Source organism: Scyliorhinus torazame, chromosome 4 (genome assembly GCF_047496885.1).
Source record: "Scyliorhinus torazame isolate Kashiwa2021f chromosome 4, sScyTor2.1, whole genome shotgun sequence".
Taxonomy (NCBI): Eukaryota; Metazoa; Chordata; class Chondrichthyes; order Carcharhiniformes; family Scyliorhinidae; genus Scyliorhinus; species Scyliorhinus torazame.
The window spans coordinates 317,617,460-317,636,674 of record NC_092710.1 but is presented as its reverse complement, the minus strand read 5'-3'; the positions used below and the strand labels follow the sequence as shown (position 1 = coordinate 317,636,674).

Here is a 19,215-nt window from a genome sequence, read left to right as displayed (position 1 = left end):
CTGTCTTCTCTACATGATATACATAATTTGCTACAGGGGATAGAAAGGTTTGGAGTGACAAACCCCCCCCGCATTAAGGTCTCCTTCACTAGCTCACCCCACTGATGGAGGACTGCTCTGGACATCCCAGAGTGGCATCATCTCAGAAAGTTGGGACGATTTCAGCCCTGGGACTCTCCAGAAGTCACCTTGCCCCAAAGCTGGGAAGCTGTCTATTTATTTACTGGCGTGGTTTATAGGGAAGGATGTTGATTTTTTTTTATAAAAGCAAGAGAAATACTAATGATAGAAAATAATTTCCTCTCGACGTTTGTACTCAAGGGAAATTATTCCAAGGAATTTGCTAATTCTATACGAGTACCCGTGATTTTCTTGTTCCATGAGGCAGGCTCGGGCCTGTGCTTTTCATCATAGAATTTACAGTGCAGAAGGAGGCCATTCGGCCCATCGAGCCTGCACCGGCACTTGGAAAGAGCACCCTACCCAACTCCATACCTCTACCCAAGTCTACACCTCCACCCTATACCCACGCTTCCACCCTATCCCCGTAACCTCACCTAACCATTTTTGGACACTAAGGACAATTTAGCACAGCCAATCCACCTAACCCGCACATCTTTGGACTGTGGGAGGAAACCGGAGCACCCGGAGGAAACCCACGCAAACACAGGGAGAACGTGCAGACTCCGCACAGACAGTGACCCAAGCCGGGAATTGAACCTGGGACCCTGGAGCTGTGAAGCAACTGTGCTAACCACTGTGCTACTGTGTTGCCCCATCTTTGATGCATGAGTGTCAGGAATTTTTGTGGGGTTTTTAAAAGGCAATGTTGTTAAAAGATGGACACTGCAATAAATTTAACATGCCTAGCAAATCTTCAATACACTTTTGGCTGTTGGGCAGATCTGAGCTGAGAAACCAGATGGCAAAAGGAGAAACCAGATGGCAAATAAATGGCAAAAGGAGAACATGATCCCAGACAGCTACACCTGCATTTAAGTGTCTGCAACTCAATGAATTTCAGCTTAGCATCTTTGAGCTAGAGTTAAAGGTGCAGGCATTGCGGAGCAATCTGGGAAGGAGATGTTACTTGGACGTTGATTCAAGAAACAAACCCTTGGGTTAGGTAGTGATGCCGATCCGTTTAGTGGTCAGGGAAAGGAGGGTGTGGCTATGTGTCTTAAGAGGAAAAGTTGAGCAGGTTGGACCTTTACTCTATTGGAATTTAGAAGAATGAGAAATGATCTTATTGAAATTCTGAAGGGGTTTGACAGGGTAGATGCTGAGAGGATGTTTACTTTGTGCAGAAATGTAGAATGAGGGGGCACAGTTTCAAACTAACAGGTCTCCCATTTAAGATGGAGATGAGAGGAATTGTGTTTCTCTTGAGGGTCGCTAGTGTTTGGAATTCTCTTCTCCAGAGAGCAGTGGCTAGGTTGTTTAATATCTTCAAGGTTGAGTAAAATCTTAGATTGACGAGGGAGTCTTTGGGTTAAGGCCAGATCAGCACGGTAGCATTGAGGATAGCACAATTGCTTCACAGCTCCAGGGTCCCAGGTTCGATTCCCGGCTTGGGTCACAGTCTGTGCGGAGTCTGCACATCCTCCCCGTATCTGCGTGGGTTTCCTCCGGGTGCTCCGGTTTCCTCCCACAGTCCAAAGATGTGCAGGTTAGGTGGATTGGCCATGATAAATTGCCCTTAGTGTCCAAAATTGCCCTTAGTGTTGGGTGGGGTTACTGGGTTATGGGGATAGGGTGGCGGTGTTGACCTTGGGTAGAGTGCTCTTTCCAAGAGCCGGTACAGACAATGGGCTGAATGGCCTCCTTCTGCACTGTAAATTCTATATGAGATCAGCCATGATATTGAATGGAGGAGCAGGCTCGAGGGGTCATATGGCCAACCTCTATTTCTGTGCAGCGCTGGAGCAGCCTCAGCCTTTGTCCATATCCAACAGGAATAAGATTCTCGGTGCCTGTGTCGATAAAGGTGGATGAACAAACCGTTTGCAGCACCAGAGAGCTGTAGATGCTCAGCCGTTGGATATTTTGAAGTCGATAGATCTTTGAATACTTAAGAAATCCTGTGCAGGGGCAGTATGGGAAGGTCTGGTTAAAGTATATCAGCCATGATCTTAATGAATGGCAGAGAAGACTAGAGTGGCCAAATAGCCAATGCTTGCTCCTATTTGTGTTCAAAACAGAAGAATAATGTGCAAGATAACTCCAAAATAGAGGCTATAATATAAGGAGGCTTCACAGTAAATTGTATGTACGGCATAGTGTTTTAGTTGTTTTTCACATTGATATGGCACCTGTGGTGTATTGCCATACGTATGTTGCACATAATTACATTGTCTATATAATTACACTCTTGTCAATATTGTTAAACCGCTATTAAATACGGCTGTCCCCATTGCAAATCCTGGAATTGGGTGATTGTTATTGTGAAACAGCATTGAGAGGAGTGACCATTTTTCTGTCCCGCATGAGTTTGATGTGTCAGCAGGGAAGGTTATAAAAGTGCCGAACAATTTTAAAAACGCAGTTGCCAAATGGGAAATGGGTCTGTTTTCAAATCGGGTTGCTTGCCATGGTTTAAAAAGGAGAGAACTGCACTATCTTAGTTAAAACTAGGGATCTTGGGTTTTCTAAAAACCCAAAGGTACAAGACCAAAGGTAAGGTTAAACTGTACTCCATATTTGTTGGGCAGTTAGAATGTTACATCTCATTTTGGACACCCTTCTTAATGAATGTTGTTGAGGTTGACTGTGTTAGGAGATGGAGAATTCACTGAAATGATGAGAAAGATCTTTAGCGAAACTGGGGCTCTCATCAGTAGAACAGTGATATATTACATGTTCAAATTTGGAGGCTTTCCATTAGGTAAATAGCAACAACTATTTCTTACAGGTCAGTGAGTCAGAAACCTGAATGCAAAAATTGAACATCAGGAAAGGAACAAAAAAAAATCTTTTTGCACATAGAGCTGTTAGGACATAGAATTGTCCATAACTTGAATTGTCCATAACTTTTTAACGTAATGTAAATAAGTATTTAAAGAAAAAAATGGTTATGGAATGTGGTTGGGAATGAGACTGTCAATGGACCTTTGAAAGCTACCAATCAACAGAATAGTCTTCTCCATGTCATCTCTGATCACATTTATTTCTTGCTCTCTTTCAGTACGAGGATGCCGCCCTGGAAAAATTGTACAGATGACTGAGGCTGAAGTTCGAGGCCTATGTATAAAATCAAGAGAGATCTTTCTCAGTCAACCTATCCTTTTGGAATTGGAGGCACCATTAAAGATCTGTGGTAAGGCAACATTAGCTGTTACTTTGGACTTTTGATCAATGTGATCATGGCTAGTTTCCTAATAGATAAAGGTCTCAAATTCAGTAAAATTCATCCTTCGAGACCAAATGTGTAGCATGCAAAATGGAAATACAAAGAACAAAGAAAAGTACAACACAGGAACAGGCCCTTCGGCCCTCCAAGCCTGTGCCGACCATGCTGCCGTAGCCCATAAAAAGAGCAGGCAGTAATGCTCTGGGCCAGTTCTGACATATCTTGTGTCCAAATGAAAGTGATCTTTCTTTTGGCTCCTGTTGTATTTGATACTTGGTATTGACGCTGAGTGCCTAAAGAGGAATTTGTTCCCCAGCATTTACACCTATTACTCTGGAGGGCAAGAATCTGTCAGAATTTTGCCAGTGATTTCCTTTCATTGCATAGTCAGTTTCGTCTTCCAGGAAAAAGGATAATGAAAAAGAAAACACATTCATAAACCCTTCTCCAAGAATGTTGGGAAGCATAAATTATGAGGTAAGTGAAACAAGATGACTTTTGTGCATCTCTTGAATAAGATTAGAAACCTGGGAGCCAGTGGTTTGTCTACCTTGCAGTCGAGGTATGTCAAGTGTTGTGTTATAATATAGTCCGGCCACTTGATGCCAATGCTGTTTTGATGTTCTATACACTTGTGTTCCAATGTCATTTTAGTAAAATTGTAAGATATACAGTAATTTCACAGTAACTTCATTGCAGTATTAATGTAAGCCTACTTGTGACACTAATAAAGATTATATTATAACATTACCAATGCCTGTTTTAAATGTCTTAAACAGTCTAATAGTGCAATAGCTGCAGCAAAAAATTAACGTACAAATGCTATCCAGAAATGTCAAATGACATTATCCAAGAGAATTGGTAATATAATTACTGTATATCTTACAATTTTACTAAAATACCTTTGGAACACAAGTGTATAGGACTCCAAAACAGAAAATGCATTTTATTACAAACATATGTCAAAACAGGTTACAGCGAATAAACACCCCGGGAAACATACTCCCCAACAATCAACTATACAGTCTGTACAGACTTTTCCCCTTTTTTATTTCATTTTTCATTTTTTTCCATTTCAACCCCCTCCCCCGCGATGAACAGCCCCTCGAACACAGTCACAAACATTCCCCACCTTTCCTCAAATCCCTCTGAAGAGCCCCTTAACTCATACTTTATCTTCTCTAATCGCAGAAAGTCGTACAAGTAACCCAATCAAGCCACTACCCCCGGTGGCGATGCTGACCGCCACTCCATCCAAATTTGCCGCTGTGCAATCAGAGAGGCGAAGACCAAGACATCGGCCTTCCTCCTCTCCATGAGCTCTGGCTTGGACTATGTTGTAATACTCAACAGCCTGCCCTTCCTTGTAACACTTCAATTATTTATTTTGCCGAAACAACTTGTCTTTTCAAAATGATGTGTCTTTTTAAAAAGTACACGTAAATAGCACCTTCCAAAACCGTAACCGCAATGCCTGGGAGGTCAAAGGTCGTAAGAGCAAATGCAAAGGACCACTTTGAAGGTCCCTTCCAAGTCACATGCTATTAAGACTTGGGAAAAATATCATTCAGAGCTGGGTGAAAATCCTGGAACTAACTCCATAATAATACTGAGAATTATTCGCCTTCACCGGGACTTCATCAGCTCAACGCCACCTCTGGAAGAGCAATAAATGTATTTTCCAGCGACCCTGACATCTTGTGAATGAATAATAAAAACAAAAGTTTAGACTTGCTTTCCAAGACCTAATAGACTACATATCTGCTGATTTTAGGCGTACCATAATTGGTATAACAATGTTGCTTATTACACTGCCAAGTATTGGGTCAGGGAAACCTGACTGTAAATTCATTTATTCCGTGTTTAATACATCTGAATCAAGTGTTTAGTTTTGTTTCTGAATTGGAGCTGGACTTCCCAGAATCACAGAAAAATACCCTTAAGCTTTGTATATTATGGACAAAATCTTGTTTTAAAGTTGGCTTTATTTCACAAATAGCAGCTGGATTTTTTTCAGTGAACATATGATTAAATCATCTTCGGAGAACCATTAAGCAGCCATGAAGGAATCAGATTGTGACCTTTGAAATCAATTTTGTCAGTAAGATAGTGGTATCAATTTCAGGAACTCAAATGGTAAAGCATTTATGGAGGACAATATCATTGGTAGGGAGCACGTTGTTCAAGAATTGAGTTGGAATTTTAGTTGAATAGGAATAATTCTCTTGGATAATGTAACGAATTTCTAAACTGCTTTCTGCATTCCTGAAAATTTGGGATCAATCAGTGATTTGGGGAGATAGATCAACCCCTCTTGGTTGATTTTTTTTTAATGTTGCTCCATTTGCTCTTAAAAGAGCCAATCTGAAGTGGCTTTAGTTTGAGCTGGTTAATCCCACTCCATGAACCTCAAGTGCAACATAACCATAGCTCTGATAGAGGTCTACAAAATTATGAGGGGCATAGACAGAGTGGATAGTCAGAGGCTTTTCCCCAGGGTAAAGGGGTCAATTACTAGGGGGCATAGGTGTAAGGTGAGAGGGGCAAGGTTTAGAGTAGATGTACGAGGCAAGTTTTTTACGCAGAGGGTAGTGGGTGCCTGGAACTCGCTACCGGAGGAGGTGGTGGAAGCAGGGACGATAGTGACATTTAAGGGGCATCTTGACAAATACATGAATAGGATGGGAATAGAGGGATACGGACCCAGGAAGTGTAGAAGATTGTAGTTTAGTCGGGCAGCATGGTCGGCACGGGCTTGGAGGGCCGAAGGGCCTGTTCCTGTGCTGTACATTTCTTTGTTCTTTGTTTGTATTATTGCAATTCTTCATTGATTCTGACACCTGACAAGTTGGACTAAAAGTGTTTTCAGTATTATTCATGTTCACAGTTGAGTGTTCTGTTGCAATAATTTGAGCAAGCTTAGAAATATTAAACTAAGTTACTAGGTCAATATTAAGGATATATATTTCTTAGCTTTTGAAATTTGGTAAAACTTTTATTTGGCAGGGAGTGGAGTGTCTGTTGTATTGATGTAACTATAAAGTACATTTTCCTGGAGTAATGCCAGTAACAGTACAGAACATGCTGCGTTCAGCTTCAATGCTAATCTATAGTCTCTAAAATTCTATTTATAGTCAACTGCTAGCAGTAACCTTAATGACATTTGTGTTTGGTATGAAATCCCTCTTTCTCCATGGTTGCATGGTATTTAGCTGAAACTTGTCAGCTGGTTCGAAGGTCAGCAACCCTAGATACTTGGTCCAATTTGCTCTACTTTGACTCTAGCATACCCAAGATCACCATTGGAGGTGAAGAGTGAAACTAAGCTTTAGTCACGGTTGGAGCACAATGTGTTTCGTACTAATGATTGCTGCTTCTTAAAAGCAGAAGTGGCACTTCATCAAAGTTTTTGTATTACTTTCATTCACCCTTTGTTAGCTAATCAAACAATTAAAATCATGTTAGTTAAACATGATCTGCCTTTAACATATCTGTGCTGGCCTTTCTTAATTAATCAACAATTGTTCAAGTGGCTATTTATCTTGTCCCGGATTATTTTCTCTATTCTTTCCTACCACTGAGGATAAGCTAACTAGCCTGTAGATGCCAGGCTTATCCTTGCACCCTTTTTGAAACAAGGGTGTTATAATTTGCAATTCTTCAGTCCTCTGTCATCATCCCTGTATCTAAAGAAGATTGGAAGATTATGTACCATACATTTGCAGTTTCCTCCCTTATTTCCCGCAGCATCCTTGAATGCATCCCATCCTGGTGACTTATCAACTTTAACTACAGAAAACTATTCAAAACTGCCTCTATCAATATTTAGCCTTGACAAATCAATGCCCTGAACCTGCACCTCACTCTTTAAATAAACCTAACCACATGATCTGTGCTAGATTCAGTGAACAGTTCTCCCTTCATTCTCTCTTTGCTAATAAGACAAATGAAAATAAGATTTTTGTGTTGGGCTCTGAGCTTTAATATTTTACCATTTTGAAATCCATCTACCATTTCCTGATCTAATTCAGTAAATTACACAAATCTAGCGAGGCTTGGCTGATCCTACTGTATTGCTGGATGCCCTAATATCATTTGAACGTTAAATATTATTTGGAATAATGTAGCACGGGAGCCGGAACAGATCTCTCTTGGCCTGTCAATGCCATTGTTTTCCTTCAATTATCTCCTGTTTTGTAGTCAACCCAATTTTCAGTCATGTCAAATAATTTCTTGAACACGTATATAGACCATCAAAGGTTATGCACAGAGGAACAGTCACGATCCTCTTTGAGAAAACACTAGCTTTAGTGTATGGCCTGAATCGGCTAAATGTTGACCTCTGATTCTCATTTTAACTGTGCTCGGTACTCTGTAACGTCTTTGTAAGCACCCTAACTAGGAATGAGAAGGGTTATATTTGCTACAATATAAAAAAATAGCCTTGCAGCAATACATAGGATATCCAAGTCCTCTTATGTGAAGATGCTGGTGGTGGACTGGGGTGGGCACATTAAGAAGTCTCACAACTAGTTAAAGTCCCAACAGGTTTATTTGAAATCACAATCTCCATTTAAGTAATATTCTGCCTTTTTTATTTTTCATGCCAAAGTGAACAACTTCACATTTTTCCATATTATACTCCATCTGCCAGAAATTTGCCTATTTCCTCAACTTATCTAAATCCATCTGCAACATCCTTATGTCCTCTTCACAACATACTATCATACCAATCTTTGTGTCAAATACAAATTTTGCTACCATATCTTTGGTCCACTCATCCAGGTCATTGGTAAAAGTTAAAGTGCCAGTACAGACCCCTGTGGAACTCCACTTGTCACATTCTGCAAATCAGGCAAGGATCCATTTATGCACACTCCATCTTCTGCAAGACGACCAATCTTTTATCCATGCTAGTATGTTATCCACTGCACCATGAGCTTTTATATTCCGCAATAACCTTTGATGTGGCATCTTATCAAAGGTTTTCTGGAAATCCAAGTACAGGATGTCTACAAGCTTCCCTTTATCTACAGCGCATGTTAGCCCATCAGAGAATTCCCAATAAATTGGTTGAATATGATATCCCAATAAATTGGTTGAACATGATATCCCGTTCACAAAACCATGCTGACTCTTCCCGAAAAGTGCCCAACTATAACCTCTTTATTGATTGATTCTGACACCTTCCCCACCACAGATGTCAAGCTAACTGTCCTATAGTTTACTGTTTTCTGCCTCCCACCTGACTTCTTCAATAGAGGCATTAGTTTTGCTATTTTCAGTCTGATTCAGTTCCAGAATTTAACAATGGTGAATTTGGAAAAAAAAAAATTTTTAATTTAATATAAATTTAGAGTACCTAATTATTATTTTTTTCCCAATTATGGGGCATTTTTGCGTGGCCAATCCACCTAACCTGCACATCTTTGGGTTGTGGGGGTGAAACCCACACACACGAGGAGAATGTGCGAACTCCACACGGACAGTGACCCGGGCCGGGATGAAGTTTGGAAAATTAACACCAATGTATCAATTACCTCACTCGCCACCATTTTTAAGACCCGGGAATGAAGTCCATCAGAACCGGGAAATTTGTCATCCCACAGCTCCATTAGTTTGCTCCGTACAACTTCCATAGTTATTGTACTTGTACCAAAATCCTCCCTCCACTCTACATCCTGATTTACATCTATTACTGATAGATTTTGTATTCTCTATGGTGAAGACCGAAGCAAAATATTTGTTAATTTCATCTGCCGTTTCCTTATTAACTTCGATTCACTCCTCATTGTCACTCTCTGGAGGACCAACACTCAATTTGCCTCTAATATCTGTAAAACTCTTACTAGCCGTTTTTACATGTCCAACTAGCTTCCCCTCATACTCTAATTTCTTTTTCCTGATTAATCTTTTAGTTACTCTATGCGATTGTCTATATTCTTTTTTTTTTTTAATTTAGAATACCCAATTAATTTTTTCCAATTAAGGGGCATTTTTGCATGGCCAATCCACCTAATCTGCACATCTTTGGGTTGTGGGGGCGAAACCCACGCAAACACGGGGAGAATGTGCAAACTCCACACGGACAGTGACCCAGGGTCAGGATCGAACCCAGGTCCTCGGCGACGTGAGGCAGCAGGACTAACCCACTGTGCCACCGTGCTGCCCTCATTGTTTATATTCTGACCAATCATCTGACCTGCCACTCACCTTCACGCAGCTATATGCTTTTTACTTAAGTTTAGTACTTTTTCTAACTACTACTTTAGATGACCATGGATACTGAGCCAGCCCCTTAGAATTTTTCTTTATGCTAGGAATATACGTACCCCTTTAAAAACCTGCCACTGTTCTCTATTAATGTGTCCTCTTGCCTCTGACCTTTTTTAAAAATAAATTTCGAGTACCCAATTAATTCTTTCCAATTAAGGGGCAATTTAGCGTGTCCAATCCACCTACCTTGTACATCTTTGGGTTGTGGGGGCGAAACCCACGCAGACACTGGGAAAATGTGCAAACTCCACACGGACAGTGACACAGAGCCGGGATTGATCCTGAGACCTCGATGTGTGAGGCAGCAGTGCTAACCATTGCGCCACTATACTGCCCCGTCTCGCCTCTATCCTCCCACCTTGTATCCCAGTTCACTTCAGCTCGTTGCCCTTATTCAAGTTTAAAATACTGGGATTGGACCCACACTTCTCTTTGAAAACTGATGTAAAATTCAATTGTATTGTGGTCACTACTAATCCGAGGATATTAATTAACCCGGGCACATACATGACACCATGTCTAATATAGCTTGTTTTCTTGTTGGTTCTAGAACATAATGCTCTTAAAAAGGAAACCGATCTTGTAAACATTCTATGAACTCCTCATCCAGGCCATTCTGCCAGTCTGATTTTCCAGTTTATATGTAGATTAAAGTCACCAATGATTATTGCTGCTCCTTTATCACAAGCACCCAACATTGTGGTCACGCCTGGGATCTGTAGATCGATGTCTTTCAAACTTCTTTTTCCCGGGATCCACTTTTGACAACCGACCTACCTTTGCAGCCCACAACACATTTGCTTACCTTTAATGTGAAAGGGGAGCCTGTTTGGTCCTCGTAATCTCGCTCCAATGAGGTTCACAGGAGGAGAGGACAATGCACATATCAGGTGCAGACTTCAGCCAGTTCTTTTGTGCCATCTTCATCTTTGTGTGAACGGAAAATCCAATCTCATAGAATTTACAGTGCTGAAGGAGGTCATTCGGCCCATCTAGACTGCACCGGCCCTTGGAAAGAGAACCCTACCAAGCCCACACCTCCACCCTATCCCCGTAACCCCACTTAATCTTTTTGGACACTAAGGGCAATTTAGCATGGCCAATCCACCTAACCCGCACATCTTTGGACTGTGGGAGGAAACCGGAGCACCTGGAAGAAACCCACGCGCACATGGGGAGGAAACCCACGCACACACGGGGAGAACGTGCAGACTCCGCACAGACAGTGACCCAAGACGGGAATCGAACCTGGGACCCTGGAGCTGTGAAGCAACTGTGCTAACCACTATGCTACCATGCTGCACGTGTAGGTTGTTGTGAAGGGCAACTGTAACAAAATGCTTGCTCAATACTCCTGGGAGATGTTACTCCGGAATGCTGACAGCCTTACGGGCTTTTGGTGTGTTTTTAATGTGCTGTCACAGGCATGGTATGCCAGCGCAGTCTTTAATTTAGAGTCAGCTATAAGCTAATAGCTGACTCTGGGGTCTCAACCTCAAAAGGGATTTTTCACCCGCCATTTCTCTTTCAAAATCTGAAATGTCTCATTTACTGGTAGTTTCCTGCATATAATACACATGGGCTATGCATCCTTATTTGCATTGGCACAATTGGCAAAACCATACCTCAGGAAATCATCTTTCTGCTGCTTTGTTCCCGAGTTAAATTTCTTTGTAGGCTGTTAACCAGAGGCCCTGGAGCTCTGTGCAGAGCTAACACTAGCACTGCACTGCCCTGGATTCTCCTGAGCACTCTCTCCAGATTCAGTTTGAGATCCTGTCCAGTAGGTACACTGCCTGTTTTTGTTTCTAACCGCCTCTTACTTGTTTAAATAAAAGACTAAGCTTCAAATCCTCTTGCCTTGCAGCTAGAAAATGGAAGAAATTCTCCCCGTGATTTGGTACCAAAAGCACATACAGGGCACTTGACGTCAAGTGTACGTGAAGGGCTCACCTCTTGTGGCCGAAGGACTTCACACAGGCTCGTTTCCTTCTCATTTAAAAGGAGGCAGCGGTCACAATTCTCAGTATAAATGCCAGCAGCTATTGTTGGGTGCTTCTCCAGCGATCGAGACCATCGCGGGAATGTCGTGACCAATTGCCCAACAATCCACTTTGAAAATCTCTGCTGTAGAATACTCTCACTAGTGACTTCTTTCCACTACTATACCTCATTTTCACCCAAACTGATTCTACATCCTGATCTACAGAACCAAAGTCGTCTCTAGTTATTGGAGCAATACCACCTTATTTATCAGTGTTACCCCACCACCGTTACTAGTTTCTTATTCTTCTTGAATGTCATATGACCTCACAATTAAGGACAAAAATTCCAACTCTAAACTCCACTGGGTATAGGCCAACTTTGAGAATAAGCCTTCATCCTCGGGATGAGTCGCGTGAACCTCCTCTGTACCTCTAATGCAGTGATATTCTTTCAAATATGGAGACCAAAAGTGGACACAATATTTCAGATGTCTCTGTACAGCTGCAGTTAAATGTCTCTACTTTTGTATTCCATTCCTCTTGCAAAAACACTAACATTCCATTTGCCTTCCTAATGACTTGCTGTACCTCCATACTAACTTTTTGTGATTCATGCACTAGGGAGCCCAGATCCCTCTATACTATCCCCTTTTAAATAGTATACTGTGTTTCCATTTTCAGTGTTCGAAATTAAAAATCCTGGAATTTATCAGAAAGAAAGAACTGATTTTAGTCAACTCCCAAAATGCCCCAATTATTTGACCCTTCTCAGCTCAAGAGATATGAAACTTGTGACTTGCCTTCTGGCTTACATTGTAGTGTAGGCTGCTCTTTTGTGATGTTTGGAATTCACCCACTGTGTACAACAGTGGAACACCTTTTGGATTAAGGTTTCAATTACTAACAACTAGCAGTTCAATTTTCTTTTTCTTTTGAACATACAAATAGTAAGTTGAAGGCACAAATTTGTCTCTTGTGCATTCCTATCTGATCCCTCCTATCCAGCACACATCAGTTCCGTTCTGTGTGAAACATATGTTAGGCATTTTGATTGGAGCACAAAGTGTACCGGTGCTCCTTGCATTGTTGAAACCACTTGAAATGGGCCGTGCACATTTTAGACTAGAGACTGTTGAACCACTCGTGTTTCATGCTGCCTTTATTCTTTCATTGTCACTGCATCAAATCCTGGAACGTCCTCCTGAATAGCACTGTGGGTGTACCTAGACCACACAGACTGCAGTGGTTCAAGAAGGCAACTAAACAGCACCTTCCTGAGGGCAGGTAGGATGGGCAATAAATATTGGACTTGCCGGTGTTCCCCCACATCCCATAAAAAGTTAGTATGTGTAGTCAATGGCCCAATTGAGTGATCAAACCTGATTATGATATGGTGTGCTGTCATTAGTTAACTTATCAAGCTAGCAAATATGTATGCCAAAGACCCTCTTCTACACAAAATGCCTGGCATCTTGAAGGTACAAATTCCTTTCCACAGCACACACTCCTTCCTTTCCACCTCCTAAGACATCTAGTGACAATACCCTCAAATATACTAATACTATCAATCATCAGACTCTTGTGTGTTATAATGATATAAAGGTACAAATCACTCAGTGGATTATGCAAACAGGTTGTGGATTAATTTATTAAGAACAAATGAACACATTTCCATGGATAGAAAGTTTGAAGACATCCGTGTTCTGCTCCAGGCTAAAGTGAAACTGAGGCTGAATCACATGACATAAATTGATGGCATGCTGCTATCCCTTAACATAAAGGCATATCACATAAATGCAAGGATGTAAATCGTTATGCATTTGGAAACCTTTAACGAAGCTGCTCCAAAGGCTTCTATAAGTTTTGTGATGTTTTCCCATCTGTTTTAGCATCCCAGAGTTGGCATCAGAGGTTGTGTGCTCCTGCAAAATGTTAGCACTCACATTACAGTACAATACTGCATGGGCAGCACAGTGGTTAGCACTGTTGCTTCACAGCGCCAGGGTTCCAGGTTCGATTTGCGCTTGGGTCACTGTGCGGAGTCTGCATGTTCTCCCCATGTCTGCGTGGGTTTCTTCTGGGTGTTCCGGTTTCCTCCCACAAGTCCCGAAAGACGTGCTGTTAGGTGAAGTGGACATTCTGAATTCTCCCTCAGTGTACCGAACAAGCACTGGAGTGTAGCGACTAGGGGATTTTCCCAGTAACTTCATTGCAGTGTTAATATAAGCCTACTTGTGACAATAATAAAGATTATTATTAAAAAGTGATCTGTATTTCCTGTAAAGTTAGCGAAACTAAAAAATGAGATAAGCGAGATTTACTCATGGTGGTTCCTTAAGTTGCAGGTAGTGTTTCCAGACAACCGTATGTTGGCAGGAACATACCTAGGGCAGTAATTCCCTTGCTGATTCATTGTTGTAATTGAGACAAAGAAGATCACATAATTCCATGGACTTGAAGATAAACGTGTATTTATATCACACATTAGTCAGACACGAGGCTGACTTGCAAGATAATTTTCAATGGTGATTTTAATATAGATGTGCCCTACTTACACTTTGCAAACAAACAGGTTTATAAAATCTTCTAACCAGGCTTATTGGTTGCATCTATTGTTGATGCTTAATTTGTTTTGCAGAAGAGCCATCAATTGCAAGGCTATTTTTAAAATGTCATTTGGGCACAAATCCTACAAGGCACAACACCACAGTGTGCTAGTGAGTGCTTTGCCTGCACACATCCATCTAATGAATGAACACAGCCTGCCATTTGAGTCCTTATGTGGGCATGCACCAATACACAACCAGGTCGCCATGAGACAAAACAGGATTCAGATCCACCCTCCGGAAGGGAGAGGGGTGGAAAATAAAGATGAATGTTCACTGATTCAGATGGAAGGATCAACCATTTGCTTGCAGATTACTGTAATAAACCGAGCAATACCAAGCCTATCTCAGACTACTCTGACCAAATGAATTTGGTAGTACACATAAAAACAATAGGAAATGACCATCAGTATAGTTGATCTAACCTTGTCTGATGTATTGCTAACAATTACTATCATTCCATTCCTACAACAAAAGAAATCTACCATCAACTTGAGAAATCTGGTAGATGTTTGTCTGACTTTGAGCTAATCGAGTAAAGCTCTTGAAAGCCACGAATAACCCTTACTTTTCAATCCAGCTATTGCAACCTGTAGTACATCAGCTTGCATTTTTTTGTTAATATTTTTATTCAAGTTTTTAACATTTAACATTTACAAAGTAAAAGCAATACAAACTACCTAACTCCCCCCCCCCGCCCGCCCACTGAGCAGCTGACGGTAATGTTAATCAGCTCCTTGCTTGAAATGTACTACAAACAAACCCCATCTCTTGCGGAACCACTCGCACGCACCCCCCCCCCCCCCCCCCCCCCCCCCCCAAAAAAACAAATGTCACGTTTTCCAAGGACAAGAAATTAAATTCTGTAGCCACACTGAGGCACAGGGTGGAGGAACTGACCTCCACCCCAACAGGACCTACCTGCGAGCGATCAACGAAGCAAAGGCTAAAACATCTGCCCCCGCTCCCATCCGCAACTCCGACAAGTCCAAAACCCCAAATATGGCACTCAGGGGACTGGGCTCTAAGTCCACGTGCAAGATCATCTACATGATGCTGAAGAACGGCCTCCAAATTTCTCCAACTTCGGGCAGGGCCAATACATATGTACGTGATTATAACTTCACCTTCTGTAGCAGCCTGCCATGAGAGACCTAGTTAAAGGTGTTGTGGGCCAGAGTTTAGAGAACCTCAAAGTGTATCATGGAGTTCACCTGACCCACAACTTTTAAGAGATAGTGGTTATGGGGAGTACAAGGGCCTACTTTACAGGTGTGATCCAAACAGAGAGCTAAAGTACTTTTAAATCAAAACAATGTTTATTTATGAAACCAGTTAACACTTTATAAACCCACAGTAAACAGCTTAACAACTATCAACATTAATCATCCCCACAGATACAATGTTCTATAAGTAACCCTTAATCTTTCCTTGCAACATCCATAAGACAAAAGACCCTTTTAACACCGAGATCAGGTTTAAATTCTCTACTGAGAGCAGTTATCACTTTGAAATCACCCAAAGGATCTGGAGACAGTCTTTAGATTGCAGAGAGATCCTTGTACAGCTGCTTGCTTTTTCTGCAGCTATCCAGCTCTCAAAACTGCCTGCTCAAAGTGAAAGTGAAAGACAGACAGCCCAACTCCACCCACTCTCTGACATCACTGCAGCTATCTGACAAACATCCATTTCTTAAAGGTACTCGCACATGACAACGGCCTTACTGAAGTCCATGTAGACTACATCCACTACCCTACCTTCATCAATCATCTTTGTCACTTTCTCGAAAAACTCAATCAAGTTAGTGAGACACGACCTTCCCTTATGCTGCTTCTTGCTAATATGTCCACTTGCTTTCAAATGGGACTAAATCCTGTTTCGAAGATTTCTCTCCCAATTTCCCTACTACTGACGTATGGCTCACCAGCCCAATTTCCTGGATTATCCTTGCTACCCTTCTTAAACAAAGGAACACCATTTGCTATTGTCCAGTCCTCTGGGACCTCACCTGTAGCCAGTGAGGATTTCTGTCAAGTCCCCAGCAATTTCCTTCATTGCCTCCCTCAGTAGATCCCATCAGGCTCTGGGGACTTATCTACCTTAAATGTTTTTCAAGACGCCCAAAATCCTTTTTGATTCAATGCGACCCAAACTATCTACACACCCTTCCCCAGACTCATCATGCAGCAAGTCCTTCTCTTTGGTGAATACTGAGGCAAAGTACTCATTTAGTATCTCGCTCATTTCATCTGGCTCCACACATCGATTTCCTCCCCAGTATTTGAGTAGGCCACTCTTTCCTGGCTATCCACTTGCTCTTTATATATGTATAAAAAGCCTTGGAATTTTCCTGAATCCTGTTTGCCAATGAATTTTCATGACTCCTTTTATCCCTCCTAACTCCTTGCTTAAGTTCATAAGAACATAAGAACTAGGAGCAGGAATAGGCCATCTGGCCCCTCGAGCCTGCGCCGCCATTCAATGAGACCATGGCCGATCTTTTGTGGACTCAGCTCCACTTTCCTGCCCGAACACCATAACCCTTAATCCCTTTATTCTTCAAAAAAAATCTATCTTTATCTTAAAAACATTTAATGAAGGAGCCTCAACTGCTTCACTGGCAAGGAATTCCATAGATTCACAACCCTTTGGATGAAGAAGTTCCTCCTAAGCTCAGTCCTGAATCTACTTCCCCTTATTTTGAGGCTATGCCCCCTAGTTCTGCTTTCACCCGCCAGTGGAAACAACCTGCCCGCATCTATCCTATCTATTCCCTTCATAATTTTATATGTTTCTATACGATCCCCCCGCATCCTTCTAAATTCCAACGAGTACAGTCCTAGTCAACCTCTCCTCGTAATCCAACCCCTCTGGGATTAACCTAGTGAACATCCTCCAGCGCCAGTACTTCCTTTCTCGGATAAGGAGACCAAAACTGAACACAATACACCGGATGTGGCCTCACTAACACCTTATACAATTGCAGCAATACCTCCTTCGTCTTAAACTCCATCCCTCTAGCAGTGAAGGACTAAATTCCATTTGCCTTCTTAATCAGCTGTTGCACCTGTAAACCAACTTTGTGCGACTCATGCACTAGCACACCCAGGTCTCTCTGCACAGCAGCATGTTTTAATATTTTATCCTTTAAATAATAATCCCTTTTGCTGTTATTCCTACCAAATTGGATAACCTCACATTTGTCAACATTGTATTCCATGCCAGACCTTAGCCCATTGACTTAACCTATCCAAATCCCTCTGCAGACTTCCGGTATCCTCTGCACTTTTTGCTTTACCACTCACCTCAGTGTCGTCTGCAAACTTGGACACATTGCCCTTGGTCCCCAACTCCAAATCATCTATGTAAATTGTGAACAGTTGTGGGCCCAACACTGATCCATGAGGGACACCACTAGCTACTGATTGCCAACCAGAGAAACACCCATTAATCCCCACTGTTTGTTTTCTATTAATTAACCAATCCTCTATCCATGCTACTACTTTACCCTTAATGCCATGCATCTTTATCTTATGCAGCAAACTTTTGTGTGGCACCTTGTCAAAGGCTTTCTGGAAATCCAGATTATACCACATCCATTGGCTCCCCGTTATCTACCGCACTGGTAATGTCCTCAAAAGATTCCACTAAATTAGTTAGGCACGATCTGCCCTTTATGAACCCATGCTGCGTCTGCCCAATGGGACAATTTCCATCCAATTGCCTCGCTATTACTTCCTTGATGATAGATTCCAGCATCTTCCCTACTACCGAAGTTTAGCTAACTGGCCTATAGTTACCCGCTTTCTGCTTACCTCCTTTTTTAAACAGTCGTGTCACGTTTGCTAATTTCCAATCCGCTGGGACCATCCCAGAGTCTAGTGAATTTTGGTAATTTATCACTAGTGCATTTGCAATTTCCCTAGCCATCTCTTTTAGAACTCTGGGATGCATTCCATCAGGGCCAGGAGACTTGTCTACCTTTAGCCCCATTAGCTTGCCCATCACTACCTCCTTAGTGATAACAATCATCTCAAGGTCCTCACCTGTCATTGCCTCATTTCCATCAGTCACTAGCATGTTATTTGTGTCTTCCACTGTGAGGACCGACTCAAAAAACCTGTTCAGTTCCTCAGCCATTTCCCCATCTCCCATTATTAAATCTCCCTTCTCATCCTCTAAAGGACCAATATTTACCTGAGCCACTGTTTTGTTTTATATATTTGTAGTATATCCTTCCTATCTTCATTATATTCCTCATGGGCTTCGTCTGTTCCCAAGCACTCTAGCCCTTAAAATGCTGCCCTTTTCTTTTGGACTGGGCTCATATTATCCCTCGTTATCCAAGGTTCCTGAAACTTGCCATACTTATCCTTCTTCCTCAGAGGAACATGCTGGTCCTGAATTCCTAACAATGTTTGAAAGCCTCCCACATGCCAGATGTTGATTTACATTCTCACAAAACACTCCCAATCTAGATTCTTCAGTTCCTGCCTAATATTATTATAATTAGCCTTCCCCCAATTTCGCACCTTCACCCAAGGACTGCTGTTATCTTTATCTAACAGTACCTTAAAAGTTACTAAATTATGGTTACTACCCAAAATGCTCCCTTACTGAAACATCGACCAACTTGTCGAGCTCATTCCCCAACACCAGGTCCAATACTGCCCTTTCCCTAGTTAGATTATCTACATATTGTTTCAAGAAGCCCTCCTGGATGCCCAGCCAATATTTGGGAAGTTAAAATCGCACCACACCAACCCTGTTACTTTTACACGTTTCCAAAATCTGTCTACATATCTGCTGCTCTATGTTCCGCTGGCAGTTGAGAGGCGTAGTAAACTCCCAACATTGCGACTGCACCCTTCTTATTCCTGACCTCTACCCGTATTGCCTCACTGCATGAGCCCTCTTGAGGTGTCCTCCCGCAGTACAGCTGAGATATCCTCCTCAACCAGTAGTGCAACTTGCCCACCCCTTTTACATTACCCTCTAT

General features: G+C 41.9%; 1 protein-coding gene across 2 annotated transcripts in view; it reads left to right on the top strand.

Moving 5' to 3' along the window:
- The window catches only part of ppp1cb (protein phosphatase 1, catalytic subunit, beta isozyme), a 222,382-nt gene that overhangs the window by 134,567 nt on the left and 68,600 nt on the right, over positions 1 to 19,215 (top strand). For both annotated transcript variants that reach the window (XM_072500131.1, XM_072500130.1), the window contains exon 2: positions 3,185 to 3,316. In XM_072500131.1, the coding sequence (XP_072356232.1) occupies positions 3,185 to 3,316 (132 nt within the window). The remainder of the gene's footprint in view (positions 1 to 3,184; positions 3,317 to 19,215) is intronic.